Source organism: Xenopus tropicalis, chromosome 8 (genome assembly GCF_000004195.4).
Source record: "Xenopus tropicalis strain Nigerian chromosome 8, UCB_Xtro_10.0, whole genome shotgun sequence".
NCBI lineage: Eukaryota > Metazoa > Chordata > Amphibia > Anura > Pipidae > Xenopus > Xenopus tropicalis.
In genome coordinates, this window is record NC_030684.2 from 145,127,311 (window position 1) to 145,140,569 (window position 13,259).

Consider the following 13,259-nt stretch of genomic DNA (forward strand, 5'->3'; position numbering starts at 1 on the left):
AAGATGGAGACAGTAGGACAAGATGGAGACAGTAGGGCAAGATGGAGACAGTAGGACAAGATGGGGACAGTAGGGCAAGATGGAGACAGTAGGGCAAGATGGGGACAGTAGGGCAAGATGGAGACAGTAGGGCAAGATGGGGACAGTAGGGCAAGATGGGGACAGTAGGGCAAGATGGGGACAGTAGGGCAAGATGGGGACAGTAGGGCAAGATGGGGACAGTAGGGCAAGATGGGGACAGTAGGGCAAGATGGAGACAGTAGGACAAGATGGGGACAGTAGGGCAAGATGGAGACAGTAGGACAAGATGGAGACAGTAGGACAAGATGGGGACAGTAGGGCAAGATGGAGACAGTAGGACAAGATGGGGACAGTAGGACAAGATGGGGACAGTAGGACAAGATGGAGACAGTAGGACAAGATGGGGACAGTAGGGCAAGATGGAGACAGTAGAACAAGATGGAGACTGTAGGACAAGATGGAGACAGTAGGGCAAGATGGAGACAGTAGGGCAAGATGGGGACAGTAGGGCAAGATGGAGACAGTAGGACAAGATGGAGACAGTAGGACAAGATGGGGACAGTAGGGCAAGATGGAGACAGTAGGACAAGATGGAGACAGTAGGGCAAGATGGAGACAGTAGGACAAGATGGGGACAGTAGGGCAAGATGGAGACAGTAGGGCAAGATGGGGACAGTAGGGCAAGATGGAGACAGTAGGGCAAGATGGGGACAGTAGGGCAAGATGGGGACAGTAGGGCAAGATGGAGACAGTAGGGCAAGATGGAGACAGTAGGACAAGATGGGGACAGTAGGGCAAGATGGAGACAGTAGGACAAGATGGGGACAGTAGGACAAGATGGGGACAGTAGGGCAAGATGGGGACAGTAGGGCAAGATGGAGACAGTAGGGCAAGATGGAGACAGTAGGGCAAGATGGAGACAGTAGGGCAAGATGGGGACAGTAGGACAAGATGGGGACAGTAGGGCAAGATGGAGACAGTAGGACAAGATGGAGACAGTAGGACAAGATGGGGACAGTAGGACAAGATGGGGACAGTAGGGCAAGATGGGGACAGTAGGGCAAGATGGAGACAGTAGGGCAAGATGGAGACAGTAGGACAAGATGGGGACAGTAGGGCAAGATGGGGACAGTAGGGCAAGATGGAGACAGTAGGACAAGATGGAGACAGTAGGGCAAGATGGGGACAGTAGGACAAGATGGGGACAGTAGGGCAAGATGGGGACAGTAGGGCAAGATGGGGACAGTAGGGCAAGATGGAGACAGTAGGGCAAGATGGGGACAGTAGGGCAAGATGGGGACAGTAGGGCAAGATGGGGACAGTAGGGCAAGATGGGGACAGTAGGGCAAGATGGAGACAGTAGGACAAGATGGAGCATCAGCTTGAGGCCTGGGTTACATGGTTGCTATGGGACTAAGGCAATGAACACCAGCAGGACCCACTCTAGGAGCTACTGGTTACACAGTAATACATTGCACCTGTCACTCACCTACCCCAGACCCACCCCCCTGGCCCCAGACTGAGGCTACAAGCTCAGTGGGCGGTACCTGATACATTCTGAGTGACAGCCTCAGAGCTGAACTAGACTAAATACTTTTCTCCCCTCAGCACTGCCCCTGCCACTCACTCACATAAGCTCCTCCCCAGACCCCGCCCCTTCAGCTGTCCGTGCACCTGTCACTTTTCAAGCCGGGAGACACAGGGTTAAGCCATAGTCGGGGGCGGAGCCAGATGTCCCTCAGACACAATGAGACGTTCTGTTTGGCCCCGCTCCCTGGGGGAGAGCGCTGATTGGCCAGCTGGAGTCACGTGGGATGCGAGAACTGGAACCTGTTGCTGTAGAGAAGTTTGTGAGGTGAGTTTGGGGCAGCGGGAGCGGTACCGGCACATTAACCCCCGCACTGCCGGGACATTCCGTCCGTAACCCCCGCACTGCCGGGACATTCTGTCCGTAACCCCCGCACTGCCGGGACATTCTGTCCGTAACCCCCGCACTGCCGGCACATTCTGTCCGTAACCCCCGCACTGCCGGGACATTCCGTCCGTAACCCCCGCACTGCCGGGACATTCTGTCCGTAACCCCCGCACTGCCGGGTCATTCTGTCCGTAACCCCCGCACTGCCGGCACATTCTGTCCGTAACCCCCGCACTGCCGGGACATTCTGTCCGTAACCCCCGCACTGCCGGGACATTCTGTCCGTAACCCCCGCACTGCCGGGTCATTCTGTCCGTAACCCCCGCACTGCCGGCACATTCTGTCCGTAACCCCCGCACTGCCGGGTCATTCTGTCCGTAACCCCCGCACTGCCGGGTCATTCTGTCCGTAACCCCCGCACTGCCGGGACATTCTGTCCGTAACCCCCGCACTGCCGGGTCATTCTGTCCGTAACCCCCGCACTGCCGGGACATTCTGTCCGTAACCCCCGCACTGCCGGCACATTCCGTCCGTAACCCCTGCACTGCCGGGACATTCTGTCCGTAACCCCCGCACTGCCGGCACATTCTGTCCGTAACCCCGCACTGCCGGGACATTCTGTCCGTAACCCCCGCACTGCCGGCACATTCTGTCCGTAACCCCCGCACTGCCGGGACATTCCGTCCGTAACCCCCGCACTGCCGGGTCATTCTGTCCGTAACCCCCGCACTGCCGGGTCATTCTGTCCGTAACCCCCGCACTGCCGGGTCATTCTGTCCGTAACCCCCGCACTGCCGGGTCATTCTGTCCGTAACCCCCGCACTGCCGGGTCATTCTGTCCGTAACCCCCGCACTGCCGGGTCATTCTGTCCGTAACCCCCGCACTGCCGGGTCATTCTGTCCGTAACCCCCGCACTGCCGGGTCATTCCGTCCGTAACCCCCGCACTGCCGGGTCATTCCGTCCGTAACCCCCGCCACTGCCGGGACATTCTGTCCGTAACCCCCGCACTGCCGGGTCATTCTGTCCGTAACCCCCGCTCTGCCGGGTCATTCCGTCCGTAACCCCGCACTGCCGGACATTCTGTCCGTAACCCCCGCACTGCCGGGTCATTCTGTCCGTAACCCCCGCACTGCCGGGTCATTCCGTCCGTAACCCCCGCACTGCCGGCACATTCTGTCCGTAACCCCCGCACTGCCGGGTCATTCTGTCCGTAACCCCCGCACTGCCGGGTCATTCCGTCCGTAACCCCCGCACTGCCGGGACATTCCGTCCGTAACCCCCGCACTGCCGGGACATTCTGTCCGTAACCCCCGCACTGCCGGGACATTCTGTCCGTAACCCCCGCACTGCCGGGTCATTCTGTCCGTAACCCCCGCACTGCCGGGACATTCTGTCCGTAACCCCCGCACTGCCGGGACATTCCGTCCGTAACCCCCGCACTGCCGGGACATTCTGTCCGTAACCCCCGCACTGCCGGGACATTCTGTCCGTAACCCCCGCACTTGCCGGGTCATTCTGTCCGTAACCCCCGCACTGCCGGGACATTCTGTCCGTAACCCCCGCACTGCCGGCACATTCTGTCCGTAACCCCCGCACTGCCGGGACATTCTGTCCGTAACCCCCGCACTGCCGGGACATTCTGTCCGTAACCCCTGCACTGCCGGGACATTCTGTCCGTAACCCCCGCACTGCCGGGAACTACATGGGGCCCCAAGGAACTGTCAGCCAGGGAACTACATGGGGGCCCCAAGGAACTGTCAGCCAGGGAACTACATGGGGGCCCCAAGGAACTGTCAGCCAGGGAACTACATGGGGGCCCCAAGGAACTGTCAGCCAGGGAACTACATGGGGCCCCAAGGAACTGTCAGCCAGGGAACTACATGGGGGCCCCAAGGAACTGTCAGCCAGGGAACTACATGGGGCCCAAGGAACTGTCAGCCAGGGAACTACATGGGGGCCCCAAGGAAACTGTCAGCCAGGGAACTACATGGGGGCCCCAAGGAACTGTCAGCCAGGGAACTACATGGGGGCCCCAAGGAACTGTCAGCCAGGGAACTACATGGGGGCCCCAAGGAACTGTCAGCCAGGGAACTACATGGGGGCCCCAAGGAACTGTCAGCCAGGGAACTACATGGGGGCCCCAAGGAACTGTCAGCCAGGGAACTACATGGGGGCCCCAAGGAACTGTCAGCCAGGGAACTACATGGGGGCCCCAAGGAACTGTCAGCCAGGGAACTACATGGGGCCCCAAGGAACTGTCAGCCAGGGAACTACATGGGGCCCCAAGGAACTGTCAGCCAGGGAACTACATGGGGGCCCCAAGGAACTGTCAGCCAGGGAACTACATGGGGGCCCCAAGGAACTGTCAGCCAGGGAACTACATGGGGCCCCAAGGAACTGTCAGCCAGGGAACTACATGGGGGCCCCAAGGAACTGTCAGCCAGGGAACTACATGGGGGCCCCAAGGAACTGTCAGCCAGGGAACTACATGGGGGCCCCAAGGAACTGTCAGCCAGGGAACTACATGGGGCCCCAAGGAACTGTCAGCCAGGGAACTACATGGGGGCCCAAGGAACTGTCAGCCAGGGAACTACATGGGGGCCCAAGGAACTGTCAGCCAGGGAACTACATGGGGGCCCCAAGGAACTGTCAGCCAGGGAACTACATGGGGGCCCAAGGAACTGTCAGCCAGGGAACTACATGGGGGCCCAAGGAACTGTCAGCCAGGGAACTACATGGGGGGCCCCAAGGAACTGTCAGCCAGGAACTACATGGGGGCCCAAGGAACTGTCAGCCAGGGAACTACATGGGGGCCCCAAGGAACTGTCAGCAGGGAACTACATGGGGCCCAAGGAACTGTCAGCCAGGGAACTACATGGGGGCCCAAGGAACTGTCAGCCAGGGAACTACATGGGGGCCCAAGGAACTGTCAGCCAGGGAACTACATGGGGGCCCCAAGGAACTGTCAGCCAGGGAACTACATGGGGGCCCAAGGAACTGTCAGCCGGGGAACTACATGGGGGCCCCAAGGAACTGTCAGCCAGGGAACTACATGGGGCCCCAAGGAACTGTCAGCCAGGGAACTACATGGGGGCCCCAAGGAACTGTCAGCCAGGGAACTACATGGGGGCCCCAAGGAACTGTCAGCCAGGGAACTACATGGGGGCCCCAAGGAACTGTCAGCCGGGGAACTACATGGGGCCCCAAGGAACTGTCAGCCGGGGAACTACATGGGGGCCCCAAGGAACTGTCAGCCGGGGAACTACATGGGGGCCCCAAGGAACTGTCAGCCAGGGAACTACATGGGGGCCCCAAGGAACTGTCAGCCGGGGAACTACATGGGGGCCCCAAGGAAACTGTCAGCCAGGGAACTACATGGGGCCCCAAGGAACTGTCAGCCAGGGAACTACATGGGGGCCCCAAGGAACTGTCAGCCGGGGAACTACATGGGGGCCCCAAGGAACTGTCAGCCAGGGAACTACATGGGGCCCCAAGGAACTGTCAGCCGGGGAACTACATGGGACCCCAAGGAACTGTCAGCCAGGGAACTACATGGGGCCCCAAGGAACTGTCAGCCAGGGAACTACATGGGGGCCCCAAGGAACTGTCAGCCAGGGAACTACATGGGGGCCCCAAGGAACTGTCAGCCAGGGAACTACATGGGGGCCCCAAGGAACTGTCAGCCAGGGAACTACATGGGGGCCCCAAGGAACTGTCAGCCAGGGAACTACATGGGGGCCCAAGGAACTGTCAGCCAGGGAACTACATGGGGCCCCAAGGAACTGTCAGCCAGGGAACTACATGGGGCCCCAAGGAACTGTCAGCCAGGGAACTACATGGGGCCCCAAGGAACTGTCAGCCAGGGAACTACATGGGGGCCCCAAGGAACTGTCAGCCGGGGAACTACATGGGGGCCCCAAGGAACTGTCAGCCGGGGAACTACATGGGGGCCCCAAGGAACTGTCAGCCGGGGAACTACATGGGGGCCCCAAGGAACTGTCAGCCAGGGAACTACATGGGGGCCCCAAGGAACTGTCAGCCGGGGAACTACATGGGGGCCCAAGGAACTGTCAGCCGGGGAACTACATGGGGGCCCCAAGGAACTGTCAGCCGGGGAACTACATGGGGGCCCCAAGGAACTGTCAGCCAGGGAACTACATGGGGGCCCCAAGGAACTGTCAGCCAGGGAACTACATGGGGGCCCCAAGGAACTGTCAGCCAGGGAACTACATGGGGGCCCCAAGGAACTGTCAGCCAGGGAACTACATGGGGCCCCAAGGAACTGTCAGCCAGGGAAATGTCACTCAAGTGACAGTGGGAAATATATAATTGCACTACACAGAGTGGTTGAACCTGTTATTCTAGGTCTCTTTACCCACGGCGCCCCCCGCAGGCAATACACAGGTCCAGACTGGGATTCATAATAAGTTTTAGCATTTCATGAACACAGAGGCCCAAACAGTTCCCCACCAGCCCAGCCCAAATGATGTCTCCGGCACGTTACGGTGTCCCCATTTGCCAGAATCCCCCATTGCCAGTCCGGTGACCCCCAGGGCAATTGAGTATGTGAGTGTCAGTTTAGTGTCTGAGTGGGAGGAGTCTGTTTATATTCGGCTCCTTTCAGTCCTTTCCTTTCAACTCATCCATGAACCTCCCCTGTAGGGGGTGTATTTGCCCTACAAATGCCCAAATAGCCAGTGTATGGGCCCCACACCCTGAGAGTGCACCCTGGGGAGACAGTGGCTCTCATGGTACAGAGACAAAGTTGTGTGAAGTCTCAGAGACGGTGACTGAGTTTGGGGGGCACAATAAAGGGGCACTGGCCGTGCTTATATAAATGTAACTGTCTCACTATCTCTTGCTGTCTCTTACTCACTTCTCTATTTATGTCTCAGCCCCTGTCTCGTGTTTCTGCAATCTGATCAGCAGCGCCCCCCCCGGGCTCAGTCGCACCCTACAGCCTGCCTGCCGGCTCCGTCCCACGCAGCTCCTGGGGCACAAGCGAGCGGCGCAGGGAGTCGGGCAGCACTAAGGGAGTTGCTCATTTGATGGGATTCCTGTGAGGACAGGTAAGTGTGTGTGTAGTAAGGCACAGTGTGTGTGTGTATAGTAAGGCACAGTGTGTGTATAGTAAGGCACAGTGTGTGTATAGTAAGGCACAGTGTGTGTGTGTGTATAGTAAGGCACAGTGTGTGTATAGTAAGGCGCAGTGTGTGTGTGTATAGTAAGGCACAGTGTGTGTATAGTAAGGCGCAGTGTGTGTGTGTATAGTAAGGCACAGTGTGTGTATAGTAAGGCGCAGTGTGTGTGTGTATAGTAAGGCACAGTGTGTGTGTGTATAGTAAGGCGCAGTGTGTGTATAGTAAGGCGCAGTGTGTGTATAGTAAGGCGCAGTGTGTGTGTGTATAGTAAGGCACAGTGTGTGTATAGTAAGGCACAGTGTGTGTATAGTAAGGCGCAGTGTGTGTGTGTATAGTAAGGCACAGTGTGTGTATAGTAAGGCACAGTGTGTGTATAGTAAGGCGCAGTGTGTGTGTGTATAGTAAGGCACAGTGTGTGTATAGTAAGGCACAGTGTGTGTATAGTAAGGCACAGTGTGTGTGTGTATAGTAAGGCGCAGTGTGTGTATAGTAAGGCACAGTGTGTGTGTGTATAGTAAGGCGCAGTGTGTGTGTGTGTATAGTAAGGCACAGTGTGTGTATAGTAAGGCACAGTGTGTGTATAGTAAGGCACAGTGTGTGTATAGTAAGGCACAGTGTGTGTATAGTAAGGCACAGTGTGTGTATAGTAAGGCACAGTGTGTGTATAGTAAGGCACAGTGTGTGTATAGTAAGGCACAGTGTGTGTATAGTAAGGCGCAGTGTGTGTATAGTAAGGCGCAGTGTGTGTATAGTAAGGCGCAGTGTGTGTATAGTAAGGCACAGTGTGTGTATAGTAAGGCACAGTGTGTGTATAGTAAGGCACAGTGTGTGTGTGGGAGCCTTTGGGGGGTGCATTACTGTATGCAGGGGGGCAGTTACCCTGCGCTGGGGTTAAACAGTGTATAGCGAGCTTATTAATAGATATTGTGGGAGTGTGTGCGCTCAGGGAAATGTCGGCCCTCGCTGCTTTCCGATCTGCCTTCCTGTTGTGGGCGCCGGTGCCACTAACTTTGTGCAGTTCAGCAGCTAGGGGGGCACTTGCCCCATCCCGCAGTCTGGTTGCTAAGGGTTACACCCTCTCGCCGGCACCCTTGTGTGGCCCTTTTGGGCCTTGCCAGGAACCCACATCCAACTTCTTTTTCCCACATTTGTTCTGCCGTTGCCCCTAACAACGTTCTCCCTTGCCCTTCAGCGTGCCCCTCTCAGAATGCCCCCTCTCTGTCACCTTCATGGGAACAGCCATCCCTCCCTGCCAACTGCCGCCCAGCAGCGCAAGCTGATGAGTCTGGGTGCGAGGCACGGGGGAACTCTGGGGGGCTTGGTTCCTGTTGGATTTGGGCCCATTAAGCAGGATATGAGTGGGCATTACCCGAGTGCCCCTGCAGGCCCCCGCCACTCAGAGAGACACCGACACCTAAAACTAAACTTTTTAAATATTTATATATTTATGATTTAGCAATAAAAGTATTTGCCCAATGCTTTTCCATTCCCTGTCTGATCCCCCGTGTCCCTCTATGTGGGGGCGGCCATGTTGGTGCAGCAGGGGTCTGTTAGCATTGGGAGCTGTAACTGACAGGTTGGAAGGGGCAGTCAGGTTGGGAGGGACAGTCAGGTTGGTAGGGGCAGTCAGGTTGGGAGGGGCAGTCAGGTTGGTAGGGACAGTCAGGTTGGTAGGGGCAGTCAGGTTGGTAGGGGCAGTCAGGTTGGTAGGGGCAGTCAGGTTGGAAGGGGCAGTCAGGTTGGTAGGGGCAGTCAGGTTGGTAGGGGCAGTCAGGTTGGAAGGGACAGTCAGGTTGGTAGGGACAGTCAGGTTGGAAGGGACAGTCAGGTTGGAAGGGACAGTCAGGTTGGAAGGGACAGTCAGGTTGGGAGGGGCAGTCAGGTTGGAAGGGGCAGTCAGGTTGGGAGGGACAGTCAGGTTGGTAGGGGCAGTCAGGTTGGTAGGGGCAGTCAGGTTGGAAGGGGCAGTCAGGCTGGGAGGGACAGTCAGGTTGGTAGGGGCAGTCAGGTTGGTAGGGGCAGTCAGGTTGGAAGGGACAGTCAGGTTGGAAGGGACAGTCAGGTTGGGAGGGACAGTCAGGTTGGTAGGGGCAGTCAGGTTGGTAGGGGCAGTCAGGTTGGAAGGGGCAGTCAGGTTGGTAGGGGCAGTCATGTTGGGAGGGACAGTCAGGTTGGGAAGGGACAGTCAGGTTGGGAAGGGACAGTCAGGTTGGGAGGGACAGTCAGGTTGGGAGGGACAGTCAGGTTGGGAAGGGACAGTCAGGTTGGGAAGGGACAGTCAGGTTGGGAAGGGGCAGTCAGGTTGGTAGGGGCAGTCAGGTTGGAAGGGGCAGTCAGGTTGGTAGGGGCAGTCAGGTTGGTAGGGGCAGTCAGGTTGGAAGGGACAGTCAGGTTGGAAGGGGCAGTCAGGTTGGTAGGGGCAGTCAGGTTGGAAGGGGCAGTCAGGTTGGTAGGGGCAGTCAGGTTGGTAGGGGCAGTCAGGTTGGAAGGGACAGTCAGGTTGGTAGGGACAGTCAGGTTGGAAGGGACAGTCAGGTTGGGAAGGGACAGTCAGGTTGGGAGGGACAGTCAGGTTGGGAGGGACAGTCAGGTTGGGAAGGGACAGTCAGGTTGGGAAGGGACAGTCAGGTTGGGAAGGGACAGTCAGGTTGGGAGGGGGCAGTCAGGTTGGAAGGGGCAGTCAGGTTGGAAGGGGCAGTCAGGTTGGAAGGGGCAGTCAGGTTGGTAGGGACAGTCAGGTTGGAAGGGACAGTCAGGTTGGAAGGGACAGTCAGGTTGGAAGGGACAGTCAGGTTGGGAAGGGACAGTCAGGTTGGGAAGGGACAGTCAGGTTGGGAAGGGACAGTCAGGTTGGCCAAAGTGAGAAATGATCACTACAGCCTATAGGGAATGTTTACTGTATATTCATATTTTGATAAGTCTTTTTTTTGGTGTCAGTATCACTTTAAACTAAGGGGCTGCACTCTTGCTGGGAGTTGTTGAACTACAGCACCCACATTTCCATATAGAGCCAAGTGAGAGCACCCTTCCTCCTATAGCATAGTGCCCCGCTGTACCAACCAATCACTTGCCAGTAAGCTGCTTCCCACAGAATTCCTTTCTTGCTGCTTTTTCCCTTGTTTGGCCACAGACAGTTCCCAGCGCCCAGTATTTCCTTCTAGCGGAACGTGTTCCTGAGTGTGTATGTTCTAGAGTCCCTGCCAGAATCTCCCTGCTCTTTCCCCTGGGGCTCAAACAAGTGTGTTGCACTTCTTTATCTGTACTTCATATTGTATGTGTGGGGGCCATGATGTGAGTGCTGCCGGGGGCCATGATGTGAGTGCTGCCGGGGGCCATGATGTGAGTGCTGCCGGGGGCCATGATGTGAGTGCTGCCGGGGGCCATGATGTGAGTGCTGCCGGGGGCCATGATGTGAGTGCTGTCGGGGGCCATGATGTGAGTGCTGTCGGGGGCCATGATGTGAGTGCTGCCGGGGGCCATGATGTGAGTGCTGCCGGGGGCCATGATGTGAGTGCTGCCGGGGGCCATGATGTGAGTGCTGCCGGGGGCCATGATGTGAGTGCTGCCGGGGGCCATGATGTGAGTGCTGCCGGGGGCCATGATGTGAGTGCTGCCGGGGGCCATGGTGTGAGTGCTGCCGGGGGCCATGGTGTGAGTGCTGCCGGGGGCCATGGTGTGAGTGCTGCCGGGGGCCATGGTGTGAGTGCTGCCGGGGGCCATGATGTGAGTGCTGCCGGGGGCCATGATGTGAGTGCTGCCGGGGGCCATGATGTGAGTGCTGCCGGGGGCCATGATGTGACAGTTACTAGACCGCTTTCTGGCTCTCCGCTTGTCTCGTAGCTGTAAGGGCCCTGCCTTACACGGGGGTCTCCCGGGGGCCCTTGCTGTGCCACAGACACACTCAGTGGGGCGCTAGTGCTTTATAAATCTCCCCCTTAGCTGCTCTGTTGCTGTTTCAGCCCTAGGGGTAGAGCCTACACATCCGTGTATCCGAGGGTATACAGTGTTCCTAGAGAATGGAACACATGGAGATCTGGCACTTCCTTTTTCTAAATATTTACTTCCTGCTCCTTCTCAGTAAGTGACACTCATTGTGTATGTGTCTCCCAGCAGTGCCCCCCCCACCCTTAGTAGCCCCCCCAGGGACCCCCCTTGCTAGCAGGGCCCCCTGTATGGGAGGGTTGGAGCAGTGTTTGGGAGAGGGCTCAATGCCCCCACTGGCCGTACTGAGCTGGTTAAAGAAGAACAAATTAAAGGAGAACAAAAGCCAAACAGGGGCAAACTACCCAAAGCCCTGATTGGTGCCAATGCCATGGTTACAGGGTTACATAGTGCCCAGCTGGTTACATTTTGCCCCAACTAACTGGCTGGGCAGACCCCTGCTTACTTCCTGGTTCTGCAGTGATTGGTGAGGCCTGTCCCCCCCTAACAGTACAGGTGTACCCCACTCGTGTCACAAGGACTAACAGTGCCAGCAGTGCAGGGAGTGTGAGTTCAGCGGGTCCCCTGTGTGTGCCGGCAGTGCAGGGAGTGTGAGTTCAGCGGGGCCCCTGTGTGTGCCGGCAGTGCAGGGAGTGTGAGTTCAGCGGGGCCCCTGTGTGTGCCGGCAGTGCAGGGAGTGTGAGTTCAGCGGGGCCCCTGTGTGTGCCGGCAGTGCAGGGAGTGTGAGTTCAGCGGGGCCCCTGTGTGTGCCGGCAGTGCAGGGAGTGTGAGTTCAGCGGGGCCCCTGTGTGTGCCGGCAGTGCAGGGAGTGTGAGTTCAGCGGGGCCCCTGTGTGTGTGCTGGCAGTGCAGGGAGTGTGAGTTCAGCGGGGCCCCTGTGTGTGCCGGCAGTGCAGGGAGTGTGAGTTCAGCGGGGCCCCTGTGTGTGTGCTGGCAGTGCAGGGAGTGTGAGTTCAGCGGGGCCCCTGTGTGTGCCGGCAGTGCAGGGAGTGTGAGTTCAGCGGGGCCCCTGTGTGTGCCGGCAGTGCAGGGAGTGTGAGTTCAGCGGGGCCCCTGTATGTGTGCCGGCAGTGCAGGGAGTGTGAGTTCAGCGGGGCCCCTGTGTGTGCCGGCAGTGCAGGGAGTGTGAGTTCAGCGGGGCCCCTGTGTGTGCCGGCAGTGCAGGGAGTGTGAGTTCAGCGGGGCCCCTGTGTGTGCCGGCAGTGCAGGGAGTGTGAGTTCAGCGGGGCCCCTGTGTGTGCCGGCAGTGCAGGGAGTGTGAGTTCAGCGGGGCCCCTGTGTGTGCCGGCAGTGCAGGGAGTGTGAGTTCAGCGGGGCCCCTGTGTGTGCCGGCAGTGCAGGGAGTGTGAGTTCAGCGGGGCCCCTGTGTGTGCCGGCAGTGCAGGGAGTGTGAGTTCAGCGGGGCCCCTGTGTGTGTGCTGGCAGTGCAGGGAGTGTGAGTTCAGCGGGGCCCCTGTGTGTGCCGGCAGTGCAGGGAGTGTGAGTTCAGCGGGGCCCCTGTGTGTGTGCTGGCAGTGCAGGGAGTGTGAGTTCAGCGGGGCCCCTGTGTGTGCTGGCAGTGCAGGGAGTGTGAGTTCAGCGGGGCCCCTGTGTGTGCCGGCAGTGCAGGGAGTGTGAGTTCAGCGGGGCCCCTGTGTGTGCCGGCAGTGCAGGGAGTGTGAGTTCAGCGGGGCCCCTGTGTGTGCCGGCAGTGCAGGGAGTGTGAGTTCAGCGGGGCCCCTGTGTGTGCCGGCAGTGCAGGGAGTGTGAGTTCAGCGGGGCCCCTGTGTGTGCCGGCAGTGCAGGGAGTTGGGCTGATTTGCATGGGAGAAAAACATTAACTGAGCCCTATGTGTGTGAGTGCCGAGCGGGGGGGGGGGGGTAAGTAGGAACTGAGCTTCATGTTTCTCTCCTTAATGCCCTCTGTATCTTATCAACTGCCCCCTTTACCCCCAGTGACGCTCTCTTGTTCCCCCCAGCCTGGGACTCGCTGGATCCAGAGCAAGATGGCCGACGCAGCAGAGAGCAGGGACTCGGAGAATAACTGGGTGATCACTAATAATGAGGTGAGTGGGGAGGTAACAGCCGCCATTACACGGGGCTATTGTTCCATCCATTCCCTGGCCTCAAGAGCTTACAGTCCAGCTCCAATTTCACCTCCCTATGATCAGTGTCTCTGTGGGAGTGGGTGAAGCAGGGGAAGGGGGTGCGACGTCCGCAGGGAGACTGAGCGGCGCAGCTGTTGGGTCAGTACCATTTG

At 58.3% G+C, this 13,259-nt stretch overlaps 1 protein-coding gene across 6 annotated transcripts in view; it reads left to right on the forward strand.

Annotated features, from left to right (window-relative positions):
* Window positions 1-1,766: 1,766 nt before the first annotated feature.
* pbxip1 (PBX homeobox interacting protein 1) overlaps window positions 1,767-13,259 on the forward strand; it is a 32,006-nt gene continuing 20,513 nt past the window's right edge. For 2 of the 6 annotated variants that reach the window (XM_031891264.1, XM_031891267.1), the window contains exons 1-3: window positions 1,768-1,876; window positions 6,834-7,007; window positions 12,979-13,065. In XM_031891264.1, the coding sequence (XP_031747124.1) occupies window positions 13,006-13,065 (60 nt within the window). In that variant the 5' untranslated portion in view covers window positions 1,768-1,876; window positions 6,834-7,007; window positions 12,979-13,005. Of the gene's footprint in view, window positions 1,877-6,545; window positions 6,725-6,833; window positions 7,008-10,125; window positions 10,318-12,978; window positions 13,066-13,259 lie in introns of those variants that run through there. The other 4 variants (XM_031891269.1, XM_031891265.1, XM_031891266.1 and 1 more) reach the window with 4 other exon arrangements.